Source organism: Mobula birostris, chromosome 13 (assembly GCF_030028105.1).
Source record: "Mobula birostris isolate sMobBir1 chromosome 13, sMobBir1.hap1, whole genome shotgun sequence".
Classification (NCBI taxonomy): Eukaryota; Metazoa; Chordata; class Chondrichthyes; order Myliobatiformes; family Myliobatidae; genus Mobula; species Mobula birostris.
This window is the reverse complement of record NC_092382.1, coordinates 48,832,882-48,851,704: the sequence shown is the minus strand read 5'-3', so window position 1 is coordinate 48,851,704 and position 18,823 is coordinate 48,832,882. Positions and strand designations below refer to the sequence as shown.

The 18,823-nt window shown below is 44.5% G+C and overlaps 1 protein-coding gene across 6 annotated transcripts in view; it reads right to left on the bottom strand.

Annotated features, from left to right (window-relative positions):
• Positions 1-6,361: 6,361 nt before the first annotated feature.
• Positions 6,362-18,823, bottom strand: part of LOC140206812 (uncharacterized) — a 27,987-nt gene continuing 15,525 nt past the window's right edge. For 4 of the 6 annotated variants that reach the window (XM_072275045.1, XM_072275048.1, XM_072275050.1 and 1 more), the window contains 2 exons: positions 10,345-12,219; positions 6,800-8,597 (listed from right to left, as the gene is read on the bottom strand). In XM_072275045.1, coding sequence (XP_072131146.1) covers positions 11,095-11,814 — 720 coding nt within the window. In that variant the 5' untranslated portion in view covers positions 11,815-12,219 and the 3' untranslated portion in view covers positions 6,800-8,597; positions 10,345-11,094. The other 2 variants (XM_072275047.1, XM_072275049.1) reach the window with 2 other exon arrangements.

Below are 18,823 nucleotides of genomic sequence, written 5' to 3'. Positions count from 1 at the left end.
AATTAACTTTTATCGACTATAATATGTTTAATTGCTTAATGGTGCTGATGCTTTGCAAAAGTTCAACTAAGTTAAACATATTTTGTTTATGATTTTCATTTGTACTCAGTGTCTGAGGCTTCTCGCTTAAGTATCCAACAATAATTCGCCAGCATTGATGGATTCCAGTTGCCCTGGCAACTTTTCTCCATGACCGCGATGTCCTGGTGAAACCTTTCACCATGTTCGTCACGAACAGCACCGAGGTTTGCAGGGAAGAAGTCTAAATGGGAGTGCAGAAAATGAACCTTTAGTGACATGTTGCATTTCATGGTTTCATATGCTTGAAGCATGCTTTCAACCAGCTGCATGTAGCATGGTGCTCTGTAGATGCCGAGAAAAAAAAGATCAACAACTTCCTTGAATGCCTTCCATATGATTTTCTCCGGTCCCAGTAGAAATTCTTCAAATTGCCTGTCATTGATGTACAAGATAATAAGAGGAATAGATAAAGTGGATAGCCAGCGCCTCTTCCCCAGGGCACCACTGCTCAATACAAGAGGACATGGCTTTAAGGTAAGGGGTGGGAATTTCAAGGGGGATATTAGAGAAAGGTTTTTTACTCAGAGAGTGGTTGGTGCGTGGAATGCACTGTCTGAGTCAGTGGTGGAGGCAGATACACTAGTGAAGTTTAAGAGACTACTAGACAGGTATATGGAGGAATCTAAGGTGGGGGCTTATATGGGAGGCAGGGTTTGAAGGTCGGCACAACATTGTGGGCTGAAGGGCCTGTACTGTGCTGTACTATTCTATGTTCTATGTTCTATTGATGACCTGTTTGATTGTGGACCAACAAAAAGGCTTTCCTTATTCTTTGCATCAGTTATTCTGGGAAACATCTGTCTCAAATTTCAAAATCCTTCAGAGTAATTTTTGTGCCTGGAGATAGCAAATTCCATCCTTACAGTCCTGAACCCAATAATTATTACTAAAACCTGTCCTGCCATGCAGCTGCCACGCTGCCTAAGCATGCCCAAGCATGCCTGGACAAGATAAGAAACTTTCCAGCTTACATTGTAGGCAACATTTTAATTGACTTGAATTATGAATTGAAATCATAAACATAAGTTTATTAAAAATGGTGTGTGATAGGGAAATTTCATCATGATTTTCATGATCAGTAGCCCAGAATTCAAAAGATACACCTAGAGGTATTCAGGAAGCAAAATCTTTGTTGTCCAGTGTAATGGGTTGGTCGTAATATAATTGTCAGACTCCAACTCCAAAACGGGATCAGGCGAGAGTTTATAGTAAACTATAGGGTCTTTCATGACTTTGATTCCTAAAGCAAGATTCTGGTGAATGATGCTTGCCACTTGATGGTGCCTGTGTAAGTAACCAGATTGAAATTAATTGTTGTTGGATACTCCAATGTTTCTCGTTTCAATTGACAGATTCTGCTTTGGAGCCCGAGAGAGGCACAGCACACTTCGTCTTGAACTTGTTAGTCTTTTAATGTGCATTTTTGTTATTTTTGTGTCAACTGCCTGGTCCTGTATTGACACAAGGAACCACTCAGTTTCTGGGAAGAGGTCTTCAGTTTGAGCCTGACGTTGGACGCTTTCCTCGTTTGCTCACATTGTGGGAATCTCATCCATGGACAATTACACTCATCTATTGGCTAACTCTTTTTCAATAGCAGTGTTTCCCAACCTATTTCACCCCTAGTGCCGCAAGTCAAGGCGAACTGTCGAGCACCCTCGTTGCTAACTTAAGCATCCCCAACAACGTCCGTGACGTTTGTATGGTCGGACGAGATTGCCGAGTGTCAGATGCGTTGTGATGACGAATGCCCAAGGCCTGCAGTGCTATGCTTCTTCCTGTATCCCAGCGCCACATCTTTTTTTGGAAGTGCCTGTTCTACTAACGGTCGCTCAGGTCTGGTGCTTCAAGTTCGAGACAGATTACCGCCCCATCAGGAATCTTGAACGCCTGGTGAGTGTTATTTGTTCCTAAAGCCATCTTAGGACACGTAACCGCCCCCAGAGGGAATCACTGTTCTACTGTGATGATCTCTTCATCTCTCTGGGTTGGCCTTTCATTTCAGTTCAGAATAGCACATGATCGCAGCGTGCTGAATCCTGTTACATTGATGAAAATACATCTTTAGAAGAGTTACTGTGAGTGGGACAGAGGGAGTGGAACTCCCTCAAAACTGAGTGTGCACAGGTTCCTCAACATCTTGCTCCCTCCTCTCTCCATAGTGCGCTCACTTTATCTGTCACTCCTTTCCTCCCTACCATTCACCATCCTCTCACTCCTCAGCACACCATCCTCTCTGTTTCTCTCCTCCATCTTCTCTTACTCTCCCTTTCCTCCTCTCCGCTCACACTTTTACACCCATTCCGTCTCCCTCACCTCCCTCTCTTACTCCGCTCACCTGAACTTTCTGTCACTCTCACTTCTCTTCTCCCCTTTCTGTCTCCAAACCACCACCGTCCTCATCCGCTCCCCCCCCCCCACCCCCCGCCACAACCATGACACCGACACTGAATCTCGGCCCGTGTTCACACCAGGATAGCACCCCGTCCCACGTCACAATGTGCGATGGTGACAGAGACACAATTGTCGACAAGGCAACCAGCCTTGGTGTTCTGTCTGGACATCGGAACTCACTGACATTTGGAGTCAGATGAAGGAGACACGGAGGGAGAGAGAACCAAGGGGAAGAGGGAGACTGGTTGAGGGAGAGTGAGCGGGACAGACTGAGGAGAGTTGGGAGTGAAGTGTCCGAGGCGAGAAACAGAGGGGAGAGAGACGGCGGCGACAACCAGTGAGGGGAGAGAATGGCGGGAAGTGAGATGGACGTGGGTGAGAAATAAATGGGGAGCAAGTGAGGGGGCAGAGAGTGGCGTTGGAGGGATTGACACAGGAGAGAAGTTGGAGGGAATATGGGAGGGAAGAGAGATGGGCAGTGGGAGTTAAACGGGGATGGAAACTAGAGATTGAGATGGTGGGAGATAAACGAGGGTAAGAGACGGACTATTAGATATCTCTGTCGATCAGTGGGAGAGAAGCGGACAGGAATCGAAAAGGGCCGCTCATTTTAAATTGAGACATATGGAAATTATTGGAATTCTAAATCTTCCTTGTAATTTATTTTAGGATCAGTGAAGTGTCTATCTATCTATCTAGCTGAGTTGAATGTACGTTTTTCTTAAGATTCGCTGCCCCGAGGGCGTGAAGGTGGGTGTCTGGGTACATTTGAGGTGGAGATGGAGGGGAATGGGCACAGAAGCATAGATCAGTCACGGCCGTGTTGAATAAACATATTACCACAAGACTTCCTCCTCATCTCCCTTCTGAATTGATTTCCCTGTAGTTTGGGGGTGTGCCCCCAGTCCTGGGCTCTGCCTTAAGGGAAACATCCTGTCCACATCCTCCCTATCTGGGCTTTTCAGTATTCGGGAACTCCCCCTCTAAGCTCCAGCGGGAACAGGCACAAAAACACCAAATACCATGAGCTGTGGCCTTGTTAATCAGCCTCAGGTGCAGCACCTTGTTTGTTAAAGACCATCTGAAAATCCAAACAAACAACATTCACCGCTGTTCTTATTTCACCACAGAATTCCAACAGATTTATCTGGGAATATTTCTCCCGAGGAAAACCATGCCGACTTTGGCTGTACTTTATCATCCGCTCCAAGTACCCTGAAACCTCATCGTTAATGGACTCCAACATCTTCCCAACTACTGAGGTCAGACTAACTGTCCTGTAATTTCATTTCTTATGCCTCCCTCCCCTCTTAAAGAATGGAGTGGCATTTGCAACTTTCTAGTCCGCCATAACCATTCCCAAGTCTAGTGATTCTTCAAAGACCATGGCTCATTCTTTAAGAGGAAAATGAGGGGGAGCTTCTTCGCTCAGAGGTGGTGATATTGTGGAATGGGCTGCCAGAGCAAGTGGCCGGTTGGATTTCAACATTTAAGAGAAGTTTGGATGGGTTCATGGATGAGAGGGGTATGGGGGATATGGTCACGGTGGAAGTTGCTGGAATTTGGCAGATTGATGGGATGGCACAGACTAGACTGGCCGTATGGCATTACTCTGTGCTGTACTGCTCTATGACCCGAATGTCTGCACAAACTCTTCAGCTAATTGTTTCTAAACCCTTGAATGTACACCATCTGTCCGGGAGACTTGCCTGCCTTCTGTCATAATGGGGGAACCGGGGCGGACCCAAATACAGGTCACAAACACGTTTTATAGTAGGGTTAACAAAATTGACTTCATTACTCGTTACAAGAAGAGCAAAACGGAAGCGGGAATAAGCGTACTGGACATGTCACAACGGGGGCGTTCGGAACGGACGTAAATGGAAGACACAGACACTGAAGTACAAGGAACAGGACTCAATTAGATTAGGGACGTGACAGGATACAGGCAAGAAGCAGGGACAAGAATGCAGACTTGGGTTTAAGAAAGTGGGACCAGGACTAGAAACCATGGACTAGGAGACAAGGCTTCGATTCCGAGCCCAAGACTGGACAAAGACCCAGAACCTGGGTCTTGCCTCGGGCTCGGACTCCAGAACCAGGCAAGGACATGACATGGCTTCAGAGCAAGACGAGGCTGGGGTCTACAGGCCTGAGCCGGGAGACAGGCTGGGGTCCTGGGCCTTGAGCTTGGCTGCAGGCTGGGGTCCTGGACCTTGAGCTTGGCTGCAGGCTGGTGTCCTGGGCCCTGAGCTTGGCTGCAGGCTGGGGCCCTGGGCCCTGAGCTTGGCTGCAGGCTGGGGCCCTGGGCCCTGAGCTTGGCTGCAGGCTGGGGCCCTGGGCCCTGAGCTTGGCTGCAGGCTGGGGCCCTGGGCCCTGAGCTTGGCTGCAGGCTGGGGCCCTGGGCCCTGAGCTTGGCTGCAGGCTGGGGCCCTGGGCCCTGAGCTTGGCTGCAGGCTGGGGTCCTGGGCCCTGAGCTTGGCTGCAGGCTGGGGTCCTGGGCCCTGAGCTTGGCTGCAGGCTGGGGTCCTGGGCCTTGAGCTTGGTTGCAGGCTGGGGTCCTGGGTCTTGAGCTTGGCTGCAGGCTGGGGTCCTGGGTCCTGAGCTTTGATGCAGGCTGGGGTCCTGGGTCTTGAGCATGGCTGCAGGTTGGGGTCTTGAGCTTGGCTGCAGGCTGGGGTCTTAGATCTTCGAGGCTTGTGTTCTTGGAGCTTGGGTTGTGATCTTCAAGGCCTGGATTCTTGGACCTTCTCCTGGGCAGGACATGGAACTCCTGGGCAGGACAGGGAACTTCACCCCACGGAGGTAAGGACAGGAAGGGGCCGACCCAACCGCAGGGTAACGGCAAATGGCCTGCTTACCCAATGGAGACAAGGTACAGGAAGGGACAGAACCAACCACAGGGTTACGGCAATTACGGCCTGGCTTACCCAACAGAGGCAAAGACAGGAAAAGAGCTCAATCTGGGGTGGCTCTGAGTCTTGTGGCAGTCAGCAACCTTGGCTGGCTACAGAAACAGCCAATCCATATCACGATGACTGCTCTGACGAGTGGCAACAAGGCTCAATGAAGCGTTGGTCCTCCAACCAGGCCTAGAGATCACGGATGGTTTCACTAGCCTTCCATCAGCAGGTTGCTCCAAAGGGGACTAACGAGACAAACCAGCAGCTCATACTCAACCACAAGACTACTTATATTCCAAGCTGAAAGATGGGAATCAGGTGCCCATGATTAACTCAACCAAACAAGGGACAGCTGGAAGACCCAGAGTCCTGAGTCCACGGACCGGACCATGACAACACAAGGACTCAGGCCCTGGACTAGGCTGGGACTCAGGGTCTGGGCTAGGACTCGGTGTCTTCCTCACCGCCGACTCAACCTACAAATTATCCTTTAAGGAATCCTGCACAAGTGCCGCCAAGTTTAGACTATTTGGAAAATAGTGTATTCGGTATTTCTTTCCCCAATGTGCATGGCTATACACTTCGGGACACGGTATTCCATCTGCTTCATTTACGCCCTTTCCTCTAAACGCCAAAGTCCTTTTATAGCCTCTCTGATTCCTCAAAACTACCTGGCCCTTCAGCTCTCTTGATATGATCGGCAAACTTTGCAATACAGCTATTAATTCTGTCATCCAAGTCCTGTGGAACATTGCTAGTCACCGGCAGCCAACCAGAAAACATCCCCGTTATTACTATCCTTTGCATCTGCCAATCAGCCACTGTTTTATCCATGCAATAATCTTTCCCATGTCAAGTGACCGGTAACAATGAATATAGAATTGAGTCAGGTTTTATAAAAACAAACAAACATTTATTAATCTCTGCTCAAAAGTAGCGAAATGTATTTAAACGACTAACTTAATCGGAAGTTAACTGATCTACGGCAACTCTGAAACAGTTCTTAAAAGGGTAAATGCGAAAACAGTTCTTAAAGTGGTAAATTCGAACCCAGTTCTTAGAATGGTAAATTCAAAAGTCCGAGAGATTTATACAGTCAGTTAGGAGAGACTTTCCTAAAGTAAAGAATTCCTCGAGGACGTGACATTACTGCTGACCCCAGCCGGAACCTGCCTTGTCCGCAGGATTCACGGCGACGGAAATAAAATGGTTTAAAGGAACTGACCTTTTCCTCTGGAGAATAGTTACTGCACAATTCTTCCTGCTTTAGCAGATGATATGTCAGATGCAGGTCACTATTTCTTGAACAAAGATTCAATAAAGGTCGATCCTCTCCAAGAGAGCCGAACGACATCAGCTTTACTTGACTCTGTGAGTTCCTGTACTTTAGTAAGGTCTTCACTCTCCAATACTACACACAATAGAAAATAGACCTCCACTTTAGAGGGAAACTAAATGAATATGCAGCATAACAGAGTATCTGACGAATTAAATAACAAACTAAACTTAAAACTCAACTGGAAAAACTAACTACATCGCACCAGAGGTCTCTCTTTATATACCTGGTGAGTACATGTCATCACGTGACCTCACATCGGCGGGAAAATTACATCATGTGACCTCCACAAGACGATTACATCATGCTCATCACGTACTTAATTACATCATAGAAACCATAGAAACTACAGCACAGAAACAGGCCTTTTGGCCCTTCTTGGCTGTGCCGAACCATTTTCTGCCTAGTCCCACTGACCTGCACACGGACCATATCCCTCCATACACCTCCCATCCATGTATCTGTCCAATTTATTCTTAAATGTTAAAAAAGAACCCGCATTTACCAGCTCGTCTGGCAGCTCATTCCATACTCCCACCACTCTCTGTGTGAAGAATCCCCTCCTAATGTTCCCTTTAATCTTTCCCCCCCTCACCCTTAACCCATGTCCTCTGTTTTTTTTTCTCCCCTTGCCTCAGTGGAAAAAGCCTGCTTGCATTCACTCTATCTATACCCATCATAATTTTATATACCTTTATCAAATCTCCCCTCCTTCTTCTACGCTCCAGGGAATAAAGTCCAAACCTATTCAACCTTTCTCTGTAACTGAGTTTCTCAAGTCCTGACAACATGCTTGTAGACCTTCTCTGCACTCTTTCAACCTTATTTATATCCTTCCTGTAATTTGGTGACCAAAACGGAACACAATACTTCAGATTCGGCCTAACCAATGCCTTATACAACCTCATCATAACATTCCAGCTCTTATACACAATACTTTGATTAATAAAGGTCAATGTACCAAAAGCTCTCTTTACAACCCTATCTACTTGTGACACCACTTTTAGGGAATTTTGTATCTGTATTCCCAGATCCCTCTGTTCTACTGCACTCCTCAGTGCCTTACCATTAACCCTGTATGTTCTACCTTGGCTTGTCCTTCCAAAGTGCAATACCTCACACTTGTCTGTATTAAACTCCATCTGCCATTTTTCAGCCCATTTTTCCATCTGGTCCAAGTCCCTCTGCAGGCTCTGAAAACCTTCCTCACTGTCTACTACACCTCCAATCTTTGTATCATTGTATCATCATGGTCATAAGACAGTCACAAGATACCCATGAAGTTTGGAACACCTGTAATATCATGGGCTCATAACTTGTTAACCAGCCTCATGTGTAGCACCTTGTCAAACACCCTCTGAAAGTGCAGGTTCACATCATCAACCGATTCTCCTTTGTCTATCTTGCTATTACCACTTCAATAAATTCAAAGAATTTCAACACACTGTTCAGGCAAGATTTTCCCTTGAGGCAAACATGCTGAAGGCCGATTTTATTATGTGCCTCAAAGTGCCCTGAGAACACATCCCGAACAACTGACACTAATATCTACCCAACCAATGAGGTCAGACTAACTGTCCTGAAACTTCTGTTCTTCTACCTCTCTCCCTTCTTGAATAGCAGAGTGACATTTCCAAATTTGGAGTCTTCCGCAACCATATCAGACTTCATTGATTCTTGAAACATCATTACTAATACCTCCACAATCTCTTCGGCCACCTCTTCCAGAACTCTGGGATGTACACCACCTGGTCCAGGTGATCTATTTACCTTCAGACCTTTCTGTTTCACAGGAAATTTCTCTCGAGTATCGGCAACTTCACACACTTCTGACACTGACATCTGGACTTCCACCTTCCCGTTGGTTGCTTCCATAATGAAGACTGAAACAAAATACTAAATCAGTTCACCTGCCATCTCCTTGTTCACGATTACTACCCACCCCACTCTCACCAGACATCGTTTCCCTCTGGTCCAATATCACTGTTGCCTCTCTTTTACAGTTTATTTATCCGAAGAAACATTTGGTATCAGCTTTAATGTAATTAGCTAGCTTCATATTCCATCTTTTCTTTCTTAATTACTTTTTTAATTGCCTCTTGTTTGTTCAGAAAAGTTTCCCAATCATCTAACTTCCCATCAATTTTTGCTCTGTGATCTGCCCTCTCTTTGGCTTTTATGTTGGCTTTGCCTTCTCATTCGCTGAGGTTGTGTGATGTTGTCTTTGGAATAGTTCTTCCTTTTCGGAATGTATATATCCCGTGTCTTCCGAATTCCTTCCCGTAATTACAGCCACTGATGCTAAGCCATCATCCCTGCCAGTGCTTTTTTTTCCCTATCAAATTTGACCAGTTCCTTTCTCATGCCTCTGCAGTTGTCCTTATTCCATGGTTATACTGATACGTCTCACTTTAGCTTCTCCATCTCAAATTTCAGGGTGAATTCAATTACATTAAGATCGCTTGCCCCTCAGAATTGTTTTACCTTAAGTGCTCTAAATCGGTTCATTGCACAACACCAAATCCAGAATAGCTGATTCCCAGCTGGGCACAACCAGGAGGTTGGTGACCAGTGGTGGGCCACAGGGATCTGTTCTGGGACCCTTACTCTTTGTGACTTTTTTTATAAATTTCCTGAATGAGGAAGTAGAGGGATGGGTTAGTAAGTTTGCTGATGACACAAAGGTTGGGGGTGTTGTGGATAGTGTGGACGGCTGTCAGAGGTTACAGCAGGACATTGATAGGATGCAAAACTGGGCTGAGAAGTGGCAGATGGAGTTCAACCCAGAGAAATGTGAAGTGGTTCCTTTTGGTAGGTCAAATATGATGGCAGAATGTAGTATTAATTTAAGACTCCTGGCAGTGTGGAGGATCAGAGGAATCTTGGGGTCTGTGTCCATAGAACACTCAAAGCAGCTGCGCAGGTTGACTCTGTGGTTAAGAAGGTGTATGGTGTATTGACCATTATCAATTGTGGAATTGAAGTTAGGAGCCGGGAGGGAATGTTGCAGATATATAGGACCCTATTCAGAACCCACTTGGAGTACTGTGCTCAGTTCTGGTCGCCTCACTACAGGAAGGGTGTGGAAACCATAGAAAGAGTGCAGAGGAGATTTACAAGGATGTTGCCTGGATTGGGGAGCATGCCTATGAAAACAGGTTGAGTGAACTTGGCCTTTTCTCCTTGGAGAGACAGAGGATGAGAGGTGACCTGATAGAGGTGTATAAGATGATGAGAGGCATTGATCATGCAGATAGTCAGAGGCTTTTTCCTAGGGCTGAAATAGCTGCCACAACAGGGCACAGGTTTAAGGTGCTGGGGAGAAGGTGCAGCAGAGATGTCAGGGGTAAGTGTTTTCCACAGAGAGTGGTGAGCAGGTGGAATTGGCTGCCGTCAACAGTGGGGGAGGATAATTTAAGAGACTTTTGGATCGGTACATGGAGCTCAGAAAAAATAGAGGGCTACGGATAACCCGAGTAATTTCTGAGGTAGGGACATGTTCAGCACATCTTTGTGGGCTGAGGGGACTCTATTCTGCTGTAGGTTTTCTATGCTTCTATGTTAACTCTTCAGAAACAGGGAACATGACCCATAATGTGGAAATCAGCCATGAATGAGGAGGTTAACTACCAATGTCATTCTTCCTCAGCCCAGAGATTTCAGGGGAGAAGAGCATGTCAGATAGAATTGCAGTCAACTTGACTTCTTCAGTCTGCAGAGAATTCAAGGGAAACCTCTTCACCCACAGAGTGGAGACTATTTGGAACCCATCACCACAGGCAGAGCGAGAGGTGAACAACAGGGGAGAATTCAAAAGGACTGTCATGGAACAGAATCACTGGTAGGGTCCAGCCGGCCTGAGTTGACTGTCTACTGTACACTAGGTGTGTTATAAATTCACTAAGTACCGGAGACAGTGTTCAAAATAGAACTGATTTATTGGTCTCTTATCCAGAATATTAAACTCCAGTCCCATTAAAGGTGAATGTGCAGCAGAAGAAACTCCTCCCATGCCCAGTGACCAGGGTGCAGGACTGGGTGTGGTGAGCAGCAGCAATAATTGCAGAGTTCAGCACCGACAGTCACTCTCGAAATTGCATTCAGCAACGGTGATGGACAAATATCCAGCATGCAGCTTATTGAAACTTTCTCCCCACTGTGAACCCGGTAGTGTGTCACAAGGTTAGATTACTGAGGGAATCCCTTCCAACATTCACAGCAGGTGAACCGTCTCTCCCAGTGTGAACTCAATGATGCACGTTTGATTGAGAAGGCTGAGAGAAACTCTTCCCAATGTCTGAACAGCTGAACGGCCTTGTCCCGGTGTAAACTCACTGGTGTCTCTGCAGATGAGATGACTACATGATTCCTTTCCCACATTCACAGCAGGTGAACGGTTGCTCCCGTATGAACTGACTGGTGTGCCAGTAGTTGGGATGACCGAGTGAACCCCTTCCCACATTCTGAGCAGGTGAACGGTTTCTCCCCAGTGTGAACTCGCTGGTGTCTCTGAAGAGTGGATGACCGACTGAATCTCTTCCCACAGACTGAGCAGTTGAATGGCTTCTCCCCAGTGTGAACTGACTGGTGTACCAGTAGTTCGGATGACCGAGTGAATCCCTTCCCGCAGTCTGAGCAGGTGAACGGCCTCTCCTCAGTGTGAACTGACTGGTGTACCAGTACGTCGGATGACTGAGTGAATCCCTTCCCGCAGTCTGAGCAGGTGAATGGCCTCTCTCCAGTGTGAAGTCTCTGATGTACCTTCAGTTTAGATGACCTAGTGAATCCCTTCCCACAGTCTGAACAAGTGAACGGCCTCTCTCCAGTGTGAACTCGCTGATGTTCCTTCAGTGTAGATGACTGAGTGAATCCCTTCCCACAGTCTGAGCAGGTGAACGGCCGCTCTCCGGTGTGAACTCGCTGGTGTGCCATTAGGTCAGATGACCGAGTGAATCCTTTCCCACAGTCTGAACAGATGAACGGCCGCTCCCCGGTGTGAACTCGCTGGTGTGCCATTAGGGTGGATGACCGAGTGAATCCTTTACCACAGTCTGAACAGGTGAAAGGCCGCTCCCCGGTGTGAACTCGCTGGTGAGCCATTAGGTCAGGTGACCGAGTGAATCCTTCCCCACAAATTCAGCAGATGACCAGCCTTTGTCCAATGTGAACTGACTGGTGTGTCCATGGGCGGGATGACCAACTGAATCCCTTCTCACACACAGAACAGAGGAATGGCCTTATCCAGTGTGAACTTGCTGACGTACCTTCAGTTGAGATGACTGAGTGAATCCATTCCTGCTGTCTGAGTAGATGAACGGCCTCTCCCCATGTGTAAAATGACGGGCATGCCAGTCGGTCAGATGATCGAGTGAATCCCTCCCCACAGTCTGAGCAGGAAGGATGATTGAGTGAATCCCTTGCTCCACTTAAATATCTGGGCTGAGACAGCAAAACTGGCGTGTTGTTCTCAAGATTCCCGTAGACAAATTCCTTGCCATTTTTAACCTATGAAAAGATTTACAAAATCCATCAATGGGTGAAGGACAACATTTCAGATGAGATCACTTCAGTTGCTAAGGCGTGAACTGACATCACACTGTTACAGTGAAGTTCAACCCAAGTTGGAGAGAGAAATCATCTTCTAACTGGGCACAGTGCTGGTATCTGGAATGAGCATCAAATTCTCTGATAGTCTCCCTGTCTCATTAGGAATGGGGTATTTCTGCCATCTCCAATCTGTGACCTGGCTCAGTTTGACTCTCTCCATTGGTATTATTCCCTGTTCCCACTGAGCTGCATGGGTGCCTGGCCCCACAGTAACTGAAACACTCTCACACAAATAGCCGGCAGTGTATTGCATGTACCCACCACTCTCTGGGTAAAAAACTTACCCCTGACATCCCCTCGGTATCTATTTCCAAACACCTTAAAACTATGCCCCCTCGTGTTAGCCATTTCAGCCCTGGGAAAAAAAACCTCTGGCTATCCACACCATCAATGCCCCTCATCATCTTATACACCTAAAAAAGGAAATTACACATTATTTTGAGGATTTGTTTGAAGTCTACAAAATTATGAGGGTATAGATAGGGTAAATGCAAGCAGCTTTTTCCACTGAGTTTGGGTGGGATGACAACCAGAAGTCATGCGTAAGTGGGGAAGGGGAAAATTTAACGGGAACATTTGGCAAAGCTCTTTACTGAAATTGTCGTGAGAGTGTGGAATGAGATGACAGCACAAGAGTTGAATATGAGCTCGGTTTCACCATTTAGAAGAAGTTTGGATGGGATCCTGGATGGTAGGTGAATGGAGGGCAATGGTCCAGGTGCAGGTGGTTGCATTAGACAGCTTAAATGTTTTTCGGCATTGACTAGATGGGCCAAATAGGCTGGTTCCGTACTGAACTACTCCATGTTTCTATGACAGAGAAGCTGGTCAAACTTGTTTGGAAGGGATACGGTCGGAGTGACAAAGGAGCAGCAGTGGCTGGAGTTTCTGGGAGCAATTCTGGAGCTGAGTGATAGATACATCCCAAAGAAGTGGAAGCATTGGAAAGGCAGGAGGACACAACCGTGGCTGAAATGAGAAGCCAACATCAACATAAAAGCCAAAGAGAGGGGAAACAAAAGAGCAAAACCTATTGGGAAGTTTTTAGAAGCTAACAGAAGATGACTAAAAAAAAAGTCATATGAGCTCAGGGCATGGAATTATGATATTGTAGTCATTAATGAGTCTGGGTCCCCAAAAGTCTGAGGCATTGGGAAAGAAATGTCCCAGGCCTCATTATCTCTTGAAAACCAAGGTCCCCTGCACCAGTCACCTTTCAACTTTTATTTTGGCAGGCACAAACAAACTCTACACCCTCAAAATTTCCCTGGTGAAGGCCTCCCACTTACCAAGTGCTTCTTTGCAGAAAACAGCCTGTCCAAAACAATCTGATACCATCAAAATTGACCTTTCTCCGATTTAGAATCTCACCCCATGGACCAGACTTCTCTTTTTCCTTATTTACTTTGAATTTCATGACATTATTATCGCTAATTTCTGTCACCAGCCCTGGATCATTCCCTAATAGCTTATTGCACACTTCTACGTCAGGAATTCTACGTATTGATTAAGGGCACACTTGACAAACTCTACCCCATCTGGTCCTTTTACAGAATGGGAGGCTCAGTCAATATATGGAAAGTTAAAATCACTTTCTGAATTAATCTTTGTTTCTTGGCATGGTCTGCGATCTCTCTACAAACTTGTTCCTCTACATCCCTCAGATTGTTGGGTGCAATCAAGTTCCAATAATGGCTACAATATCATAATTCCCTGTCCTGAGCTCATCTAGCTTTCCTACGATGCTTCTTGCATTGTGATATACACAGCTCAGCACATTCATCGCACCATGCTCAAACGTTTGATTGCTGACTCTATCTGAGGTCTGAACAACATCTGACTGGTGTCAAGAAAACAACGTCTCCCTCATTGTCACAAAAACAAAGGAGCTGATTGTGGACGACAGGAGGAATGGAGACAGGCTAACCCCTATTGACATCACTGGATCTGGGGTTGAGAGTATGAACAGCTTTAAGTTCCTCGGCATAAACATCAACAAGGATATCACATGGTCTGTACATACCAGTTGAGTTGTGAAAGAAACACAACAGCACCTCTTTCACCTCAGACAGTTGAAGTTTGGGATGGTGCCCCAAATCCTAAGGACTTTCTACAGGAACACAATTGACAGCATCCTGACTGGCTGCATCACTGCCTTTTATGGGAACTGTACTTCTCTTAATCGCAGGACCTGGCAGAGAGTGGTGCAGATAGCCCAGCGCATTTGTTGAACTTCCCACTATTCAGGGCATTTTTAGAGACAGGTGTGTTAAAAGGGCCCGAAGGTTATTGGGGACCCAATTCACCACAACCACGAACTGTTCCTGCTGCTACCATCCAGGAAACGGTACCACAGCAAAAAGACCAACAGGCTCTGGGACATCATCTTCTACCAGGCCATCAGACTGATTAATCCATGCTGATACAATTGCATTTCTATGTTATATTGACTGTCCTATGTACAAACAATTTATTATAAATTACAAACCCCATTTCCAGAAAAGTTGGGATATTTTCCAAAATGCAATAAAAACAAAAATCTGTGATATGTTAATTCATGTGAACCTTTATTTAACTGACAAAAGTACAAAGAAAAGATTTTCAATAGTTTTACTGATCAACTTAATTGTATTTTGTAAATATACACAAATTTAGAATTTGATGGCTGCAACACACTCAACAAAAGTTGGGACAGAGTTAAAATAAGATTGAAAAGTGCACAGAAAAGTCATGCTACTGTGACAATTATAGCCACCTGGGCTCAGGAGTACTTCGGAAAACCATTGTCACTCAACACAGTCCGTCGCTGCATCCAGAAATGCAACTTGAAACTGTATTACACAAGGAGGAAGCCATACATCAACTCTATGCAGAAACGCCGGCGAGTTCTCTGGGCCCGAGCTCATCTCAGATGGAACGAAAGACTGTGTAACAGTCTGCTGTGATCAGATGAGTCCACATTTCAGCTAGTTTTCAGAAAAAAACGGGCTTCGAGTTCTCCGTGCCAAAGGTGAAAATGACCATTGGGATTGTTATCAACAAAAGGTGCAAAAGCCAGCATCTGTGATGGTATGGGGGTGCATCAGTGCCCACGGCATGGGTGAGTTGCATGTATGTGAAGGTACCATTGACTCTGAGGCGTATATTAGGATTTTAGAGAGACATATGTTGCCATCAAGGCGACGTCTCTTCCCGGGACATCCATGCTTATTTCAGCAGGACAATGCCAGACCACATTCTGCATGGGCTACAACAGCGTGGCTTTGTAGACACAGAGTGCGTGTGCTTGACTGGCCTGCTGCCAGTCCAGATCTATCTCCTATTGAAAATGTATGGCACATGATGAAGAGGATAATCAGACAACGGAGACCACGGACTGTTGAGCAGCTGAAGTCTTATATCAAGCAAGAATGGACAAAATTTCCAATTGCAAATCTACTACAATTAGTATCCTCATTTCTAAAATGATTAAAAAGTGTTATTAAAAGGAAAGGTGATGTAACACAATGGTAAACATGCCTCTGTCCCAACTTTTGTTGAGTGTGTTGCAGCCATCAAATTCTAAATTTGTGTATGTTTACAAAATACAATTAAGTTGGTCAGTAAAACTATTGAAAATCTTTTCTTTATACTTTTGTCAGTTAAATAAAGGCTCACATGAATTAACATATCACAGATTTTTGATTCTATTGTATTTTGGAAAATATTCCAACTTTTCTGGAAATGGGGTTTGTAGTATAAATTACATAATGCACATTTAGACGGAGATGTAACATAAAGATTTCTACTCCTTGTGCATGTGAAGGATGTATGTAATAAAGTCAATTCAATTCACCCTCTCCACTATCTGTTCTGCCATTCCCACTTCAACTTATTTTAACCACATCACCCTTCCCCCCACACTAGCACTAGCAATCCTTACCACTAGGATATTATTCCCCTTTTGTTCTGTTCCCCTAACGAACAAATCCCCTCTCATCCCTTTGACTTTCCTCTGCCAGGTAATCCCCCCAACGGTTTCCTAAGTGGTCCACCTGCTGTTGTGCGGGATAGCAACAAGAGTGCTCTGTGATGGCTATTTAAACTCTTTCCCCTTCCTGACTCTCACCCAGTTTCCAGTGACCTGCACCTTAGGTGTAACTCACCTCTCTTCATGTCATATCTATCACCCCCTCCAACTCCTGGATGATCCGGAATTCATCCATTTCAAGTTCCAACTCCTTAAAGTGCAGGGTTACAAGCTGCAGCTGGATGCACATCTTGTAGGTGAGGGCATCAGGGACACTGGAGTCTCCCCACCTTCCCACCAATGTCCCCTCTAATTTGTAATGACCAGTGTGCACATAAATCTTGTACTGTGCATTTTTATACCCAGCGATAACATGTGCACAGTGAATTTTATATAGAGAGGTATTAATTTTAACAGCTGTCGATAAGAACTTTGATCTTCTCTGGGATCGATCGAGTTCATCTGCGCGCTCACACAACCTATGTAGCAGGCCTGTAACGGGTAATGAAGGATTTTCTCCCCAGAGCTTTTGCACATTTTCCATATGTAGTTTGCTTGCTAAATTGCGCTTCTATAAGTCAGATTTCCAAATATCACTCCACTTCTTCCCACTTGTAAATTATCCAGCAACTTCTGCATTGCCACAATACACACAGATAACACCAGTTTCTATATTGTACATAAATATTTCCCCTGAATCCTCCTGAGAAATTGAGGATATATAAAAAAGTCATTTTGAACCTATGTAACCTCTGACTGAAAGAATAATTGGGACTGAATAGGAATGTTTGAACTGAAGTAAACTCTGTCTTCAGCGGTTAGCTAAGACAGGCTCATTACCAGTTCTCTGCAGCTTGCAGAGAGACACACTGAGAGCTGATAACATTATACATTATACCCTCATTAGTTCATAACATTATATATTGTACCCTTGTTTGAGTACAGAGAGGACTACTCGTTGATAAGGACAGGAATGAACATCTGCCTGTAATTAAGTCAGGGCCTTGCAAAGGGAATAACTGATTTTCATTTTTAAAATCTTTTTTATTAATTATTATTAAAGATCAACAAAATTATTATTAAAGATCGAGGGTCAAAAGTTCGACTTCTGATTTTCTCCAAACTAAGACATAGCATCACCTGAGAGAACCATTGTATCAAAGTAGGAGCAGAAGCATCTTTCCATTTCAACAAAATAGCCCTTCTGGCCAATCACGTCACAAATGCAATTACATGTTGGTCTGATAGAGAAATACCATGAATACATTGAGGGATTATACCAAACAAAACTGTCAATTTATGAGGTTATAAATTAATTTTTAAAACTTTAGAAATTGTCGAGAAAATAGATTTCCAAAAATGTTTCAATACAGAACACGACCAAAACATGTGTGTCAATATAGCTGTCTCAGTTTTACATCTATCACACTGACTATCAACATTCGGAAACATTTTTGACAGTCTCTCCTTTGTCAAATAGTAATGATGTACAATTTTAAATTGAATTAAAGAGTGACTGGTACAAATCAAAGAAGAGTTAACCAACTTCAAAATCCACAATCAATCCTCTGTTATCAAGGTCATGTTAAGCTCTGTCTTCCAATCTTGCTTAATCTAAAGTGAAGGGTAATTATGCTGTTGTAACAATAAATTATAAATTTTCCCAATAAAACCTTTCACAAAAGGGCTCATTTTTGAAATAAAATATAACAGGACAGAATCCTGTATATATGGAAAATTACTTAAATATTCTTGTAAAAGAGACAGACCTAAAGATATTGCAGGAAATGTGAATACAAGCGAGAGTATTTAGTTGCTAAACTCTCAAAAGACATCAATCGGCCATCTTGGAACAGATGAATGAAGCAATAAACTCCTTTATTCCTCCAAAGAAGAAAGGTAGGATCTCTTAATGAAGGTTTAAATAAATAATTTCAATAAACTAAAAAGTTTAAATTTTTTGAGATCAAAAAAAATTACGAAACTGGAACCAAATTCATAATGACTGCTTAATCACAGGATATAAATTTAATTCAGCAATTTTGGCCAGTTGTACAGGTATAGAAGGTCCTAATAATGAGGTTAAATGAAACTGTTTCACAGCTTTCAATTCCAAATCAACCCAAGGTGATCGTTCATTTTTATAAGTCCAATTTAACGAAAAACACATATAATGTATATTAACAGCCCAATAATACATTCTTAAATTAGGCAGAGCAAGACCTCCATCCTCTTTTAATTTTTGTAAATGATATATATCAATTCTTAGTCTTTTATTTTTCCTGTCATGGTCCGGACCGTGAAATTTGCATTCCGGTTAATGGTCCGGTCCATCAACCCTTGCTCCAGGTTTTCCTGTCTACCCTGTTTCTGTTCCTGTTGAGCACTAATTGAGGCAGCTATTTCTCATTGGGGCTGGCTACATTAATACCTCCAGAGACCAGGGTATGGCTGCTAGATATTCTTGTCCTTACTCCTTGTACCCTTTCCCCT